This window comes from Lipotes vexillifer, unplaced genomic scaffold (assembly GCF_000442215.2).
Source record: "Lipotes vexillifer unplaced genomic scaffold, Lipotes_vexillifer_v1.1 scaffold1197, whole genome shotgun sequence".
Taxonomy (NCBI): Eukaryota; Metazoa; Chordata; class Mammalia; order Artiodactyla; family Lipotidae; genus Lipotes; species Lipotes vexillifer.
The window spans coordinates 53,892-60,819 of record NW_006780020.1 but is presented as its reverse complement, the minus strand read 5'-3'; the positions used below and the strand labels follow the sequence as shown (position 1 = coordinate 60,819).

Genomic DNA, 6,928 nt, shown 5'->3' with positions numbered 1-6,928 from the left:
AGCAGTAACTAACACACCATTGTAAAGCAATTATATTCCAGTAAAGATGTTTTTAAAAAAAGAAAGAAAAATGAGCAGAAACTGTCAGAACCAATTTTGTGAGAATTATGGAAAATGCTTTATAAAAGTTTATAGCAACCAAACAAGCATGGAGTCAAGAAAAAGTCACTACAAAATGGCAGGAAGATTTTGTGGCAATCTTACTGCCCTTCCCTTACCCTCTCGCTGTGTGGTGGCAGTTTTAAAGCAGCACCAGTCATAAATTGGCACCACTTTTAAAGTAGGGGTAGCTCATGTCCCCAGTGTGGAACCATTTCCCTAGTTCCAGAGGGAGCAGAGCAGACCACGTTCACAAATTATTGTGTATGCCCCTTCTAACCTGTCTGGGGGGCTACCTGAAGGACTGACACTAGGTGCAGCTCTGTTTTATCTAACTCTGAACTCAGACTGGAAAAGCTTGAAAACACTGCAAGCCAAACTTGCAAAGACTCTTGTGTTGTCAAAACACAACAGACTGCCTAAGGCAAAATCTGGGGAAAGTGTCTCTGGGAAATTAAGACATCCAAAAACAACCGTATATAATGGGGAATTTAGAAAGCCATATTTATGACCAGGGTAAGACACATGCTTAGAAAAGACCTGAGAAGACGCTAAGCTTTCACCTTGGTCAGATCCGGTGCAAGCCTGGCTAGGAGTTGAAGGAGGCCCCCAGCACAGTCAGTTTTAAAAGACTGGGAGAGCTTCTGTCACTCAAGGAAATCTCTATCAAAACAGTAGCTGAGGGCTTCCCTGGTGGCGCAGTGGTTGAGAGTCCGCCTGCTGATGCAGGGGACACGGGTTCGTGCCCCGGTCCAGGAAGATCCCACATGCAACGGAGTGGCTGGGCCTGTGAGTCATGGCTGCTGAGCCTGCGCGTCTGGAGCCTGTGCTCCGCAACGAGAGAGGCCACAACAGTGAGAGGCCCGTGTACCGCAAAAAACAAAACAAAACAAAACTGGGCAGAGCCGTTTTTGCTCTAGTGTCAGAATATTTCATTGTTTCATTAGTTAAGAGCTAGATATAGTCGTTGACTTGTGTTTTGCTGCAGTGTTGTTCAAACAACAAAAACTTCTCTTTCAACTCTAGCCTCACAGAGTCTCAGTCAACAAGATCTTTCCTTCATGACAGTGTCATGGGGAAACAAGATGGATACTGAAAATAGGAGATTTATGCCCTTAACTTTCACTTACTCTGAAACATGTGCTCAAAGTATTAAAATGGCTTCAGTACTATCTTTATTGTTCCAGCTATACTTTTTGTTTATTTTTCCAACTGAGCTGGTATAGTTTAATTTTCATAAGTTAGTATGCATGAGGTGCTACACCAAAGTATCTGGTTCATGAAAGCCTGCTTGAACTATTACCACACATCTCCTCCTACAACCAGCCCACTGCCCCAGTTTTCCTTTCCTGATTCTGTGCCCTGGCATCGTGTATTCATTTGGGCCCTGCCTTAGATTTGCCAGTCTCAGGTCTAAGCCGCTATTTTATCCTGACCTCCCATGTGTATGATACACTGGGTTCCAATGCCACTCTGCGTACCAAACACATAGCTGGGCCCAGTCACCGTTACCCCATCCCATTCACTACATCATTAGGTGCTCACACCAAATACTGAGGATTCTGTTTTCTTTGCTCTACCTGTGTTTCTGGGTCTGTGCTTGAATCTCACAACGGAAATAAAAGGATATCCTTACATGGCACTGACAAGGCTAACACTGAGGTTGCTAATGGCAGGTTGGGGTGAGATCAGCAGAAGTAGCGTGACTGAGCCAAACATGCAATGGACTCACCAGTGGTTGTGCAAATGGCAGTGGTAGCCAAGAGGATGAAGATCTCCAGATAAAGGTCCAATCCCAAGGCCAGTGTGATGAATATGGCTCCAGAAAATATGTCTGACTAAAGAGGGAACAGTCAGGATGGAAAAGAAACAGGCACTGCGTCACTTAGCTCTTCAGTGATGACTAATATTTACTATAGTATACATGTCACCTCTACCATCCAATTATGAACTCCTTAGAAGCCAGATCTCATCCTCAGGATCAATTACTGGACTAACCATTGAGGCTAATAATGAGTGATTGAACAGAAGGTGAGAAATGTTTGCACTATAGCTTGTGTAGACTACTCTTTAATGATGGTCAGCAGAGAAACAACAATAAAGACTAGACTAGTAGATAGAGGAGATACAGAATAGAGGAATGGTTATGGCCAGGAAGGAAGATACTTGAGCATGCTTGGGGTAATAGAAAGTAATAGGTAAAATATGATGGGAGGAGGGTAATTATGAAGCAAATAGCCAGAGGCATTGAGAAGAGATGGGATCAAGAGTAGGCAGAGGTCAAGGGGTTGGCCTTTGACAAAAAGGAAGACTCCTCATCCTCAGAGTAGTGGGAAGAAAGTAAGAACAAGGTTATTTGGGTGGAGGAGGGATGAGTGGTTGGTTCATGCCTAAATTTTCTAGATAAAGTGAGAGATGAGGTTTTCTGATAAGAAGCAGAGGTCCAGGAGGTAAAAACATTGTGGATGGTTTAGAATAGTCATTGAGAGGACCAGGGGGAAAATCATAAAGAAACACAGATAAAAGGACTATTGGTTGAGGTTTAGAAGCCAGCAGGGAGTCCTGCAGAGGGCTCCTGAGATGCTAGGTCATGTCCACCCAGCTCTGTTGGCACCCCTATAGCCCCAAATTGTTCTTCCCAGCTTCTCTGATCTTTCTTCAACACAAGAGGTGTTTCTTCAACTCTGATCCTCTCAGGCTTCATATCAAAAACCAAACCCAAACCAAAACAAAAACCTGAGAAATAGGATATAAGCATGTTAGAAACACAGAAATAAAATCTCTGGGTACAGGCACAGAGTCAGAGGGAAGCTGGATTCAACCAGGGTTGGACTTTTTGCCAGGGGAGTTCAATGAAAGTGGAGATAGGCAAAGAAACTGATGCTATGTGCTTAAAGAGTGATTATAAGGATGGATCGTGGAATCTAAGGGAAAGGAAAGCATGAGTGAGATCAGGGCAAGGGATAAGGCGGCAGGATTCAGAATCAGAAGAATTAGAGGTAGCTTTCTTTGTAGAACTTGGGTTTGGAAGGTGTATAATAGGAGATGGTTGCTTTTTTTTCCCCCATGAAATTTGAAATAAAACTAGGTATTTTATCATCTCACCAGACATTCGTCTTGGTGAAAAGCCTGTTCTTCATGATCTGAGCCTAGAGCCTAACTCTGTGTTACCAACCCAAAGTACTTTCTGCAACGTTGTTATCATTGGGTTTTCAAGGAATGCAATTACTGTGTAAATTGAGGGAAGATTGGACTTTTTACATAATCGGATAGTTACAAAAAGTCTATTGATCATTTCAGAAAAGATATCACCTACTGAGTTGTTACTCATTGTATTTGAGTTGCCATGAAACATACCTGCATCTGTCTGCATTTATGGCTGTCACATTCATACCGATGTACATTGTATGTACAATTATTTAAGCACAGTATTACGATTTGTGTACGCATGCATAATTATTTACATATTAAAACACACATTACTGTATTATGAATTCCTTGACTTTGGTTTCTCTTATATTGTACAAGTAAGGCATTAAATTGATAGTCTTGAAATTATAAATAAGCAGCTTATATTACTAATGACTTTTTATTTGTTAAATATTTATTTATTTATTTAGGCTTCACAGGGTCTTAGTTGCAGTGTGAGGGATCTTTAGTTGCGGCATGCAGCAGGGATCTAGCTCCCTGACCAGGGATCGAACCTGGCCCCCATGCATTGGGAGCACAGAGTCTTAACCACTGGACCACAAGGGAAGTCCCACTAATGACTTTTTATTGTGGTAAATATATGTATATATGACATAAAATTTGCCATTTTAGCCATTTTAATGTGTATAATTCAGTGGACTTAATTACATTCACAATAATTATAAAATATTTCTCATAAAAAGGAAGCATTTCAGGATTCAGGATTTTCTTTTTCTTTTTCTTTTTTTTTTTTTTTTTTTTTTTTGTGGTACGCGGGCCTCTCACTGCTGTGGCCTCTCCCGTTGTGGAGCACAGGCTCCGGACGCGCAGCCTCAGCGGCCACAGCCCACGGGCCCAGCCGCTCCCCGGTATGTGGGATCCTCCCGGACCGGGGCACGAACCCATGTCCCCTGCATTGGCAGGCGGACTCTCAACCACTGCGCCACCAGGGAAGCCCTCTTTTGCTTTTAAAGGACGTTAGTAGGACAATTGTCATATCTGAATAAGGTCTGTAGGTTACATATTAGTAACCTTAGTTTGTATCAAAGTTAATTTCCTGGTTTAAAAATTTGCAATGTGTTTTTCTAAAAGAATATCAATATCTTTAAGGCATACAGGTTGAAATATTTAGGGGTAAAGGTGCGTGATGTCTGATAGAATACATATAATGATTCTCAGTATATGTATTATTGGAGGTTGAGAACCAGTGAACAAGATGATCTTTTTAAAACTTGGGGCAGGGGAGGACTGTGAAAGTTTGATTTGTTTAATGAGTAACCAGGACAGAATCTGTTATCAGAGTGTAATAGTACACAAAAGGTAGTATCTAAGATTATTAATACCATTTAAAACATAACCTTGTAGGGACTTCCCTGGTGGCGCAGTGGTTAAGAATCCGCCTGTCAATGCAGGGGACATGGGTTTGAGCCCTGGTCCAGGAAGCCCACATGCTAGAATCTGTTATCAGAGTGTAATAGTACACAAAAGGTAGTATCTAAGATTATTAATACCATTTAAAACATAACCTTGTAGGGACTTCCCTGGTGGCGCAGTGGTTAAGAATCCGCCTGTCAATGCAGGGGACATGGGTTTGAGCCCTGGTCCAGGAAGATCCCACATGCTGTGGAGCAACTAAGCCTGTGTGCCGCAACTACTGAGCCTGCACTCTAGAGCCCACGAGCCACAACTACCCAGCCCGTGTGCCACAACTACTGAAGCCCGTGTGCCTAGAGTCCGTGCTCTGCAACAAGAGAAGCCACCACAATGAGAAGCCCATATACTGCAACAAAGAGTAGCCCCCACTCGCAGCAACGAAGACCCAGCACAGCCAAAAAAATAATTAATTAAAAAAACAACCCCCCCCCCAAAAAAAAACCACCATAACCTTGTAGGTAAGAACAGACTCCTGCCACTGAATCTTTCCAGGTGACCACAGCAGACCCTGCACAGTAACACACATGCTCTTGGCCTTCCCTGCTGTTTCATTCAGCTCCCCAATATTCCATCCCCTCCCCACAAGCAGGAACCATCCACTCCAAGAGTCTGCATCCCTTGGGGGCCTCTTTGGTCATGTCATTCTGCTCCAGCACCTTGTTCATGCTCTTTAGGATCATAAAGCTCTAGATGTTGGAGCCAGGGAGAATGGAGATCACTAACTCCCACCCACCTGAGGAGCATGTGAGCATAAAGCCCCGGACACCTGCAGGCTCCTCTGCCTCCCCTGGGCTCTCCTCACCTTTCTGTCCTGGGGCTTAAGTGCCCCCAACCCCCATCAATGAGGATGACCTCCAATTCCAATTCCACCCAGCACGGACTACCACCCTCTTTCCTGGTCCACAGCACATTTCCTGTACTTGCCCACACACCCTAGTCCAGCTCTTAGTTTAGTATATTTGCATATATTGTCACAAAGTCTATTTCATGTGTAAAATTCTTACACCCTTAACCACATGGTGAACTCCTAGTGAATAGGAATCTTGTTCCCCCTGACATGGAGCTCAACAATTTATAGTAAGTGCTGGGAAATACGTTGCATTAGAAAGGCTCATGCCATCTAATCTAAGCACCTGGTTTACTTCCAGTCATGATTCAACTCAACAGAGGAGCAATAAGGATGGTGAGCTTCTGCTCTCATGAACTGCCTAGACTATAAACTTGCAGGAGATTATTTCCTTAGTCACCGATACATGAGGAGCTTTTTCTTTGTTTTCTACACGTACTGCTGAATCTTCAATTTCCTTCCTTCTTTCCTCAATGATTATCTCCAAGGGATTTAACTGTTAAAAATCTTTAGAATTCTGTTCATCTGTTGATGGACACTTAGGTTGCTTCCATGTCCTGGCTATTGTAAATAGAGCTGCAATGAACATTGTGGCACATGACTCTTTTTGAATTATGGTTTTCTCAGGGTATATGCTCAGTAGTGGGATTGCTGGGTCGTATGGTAGTTCTATTTCTAGTTTTTTAAGGAACCTCCATACTGTTCTCCATAGTGGCTGTATCAATTTACATTCCCACCAACATTCTCCACACCCTCTCCAGAATTCTTTTTCTTTCTTTCTTTCTTTTTTTTTTTTTGCACTACGCAGGCCTCTCACTGCTGTGGCCTCTCCCGTTGCGGAGCACAGGCTCCGGATGCGCAGGCTCAGCGGCCATGGCTCATGGGCCCAGCCGCTCCTCGGCATGTGGGATCTTCCCGGACCAGGGCACGAACCCGTGTTCCCTGCATCGGCAGGCGGACTCTCAACCACTGCGCCACCAGGGAAGCCCTCCAGAATTCTTTTAACACTTATTTGTGACATTTGTTTTGGAGGGGCGATAAAATAGGGTACATTTAAGCAAAGTGAGTATAATAATACAAAACATTTTCCTTCTGGTCTACATGTCAGATAATCAAGCTGAAAAGGAAAAAGTAAACCTAAACTGGCTTTGACAAAGAGAATAAAGAGGTTATTGTGTAGGGGGGAGCCAGGGTGCCAGAGAATCCTTCTCGTTTCTACTACTAAATAGCTGTGCTACTTGAATGAGACATTCCTATCTTTCTGTACATCCATTTTTTTTCACATCCTTAATGAAAGGGTGGGTTTACAGTCTGGAGCCTCTCGTGACATGTAATACTTTTTTTTTTTTTTTTTTTTTT

General features: G+C 43.2%; 1 protein-coding gene across 1 annotated transcript in view; it reads right to left on the bottom strand.

Annotated features, from left to right (window-relative positions):
- Positions 1-1,787: 1,787 nt before the first annotated feature.
- LOC103091279 (low affinity sodium-glucose cotransporter-like) overlaps positions 1,788-6,928 on the bottom strand; it is a 12,156-nt gene continuing 7,015 nt past the window's right edge. The window contains 1 exon segment of the mRNA XM_082930966.1: positions 1,788-1,937. Within this exon segment, the coding sequence (XP_082787092.1) occupies positions 1,788-1,937 (150 nt within the window).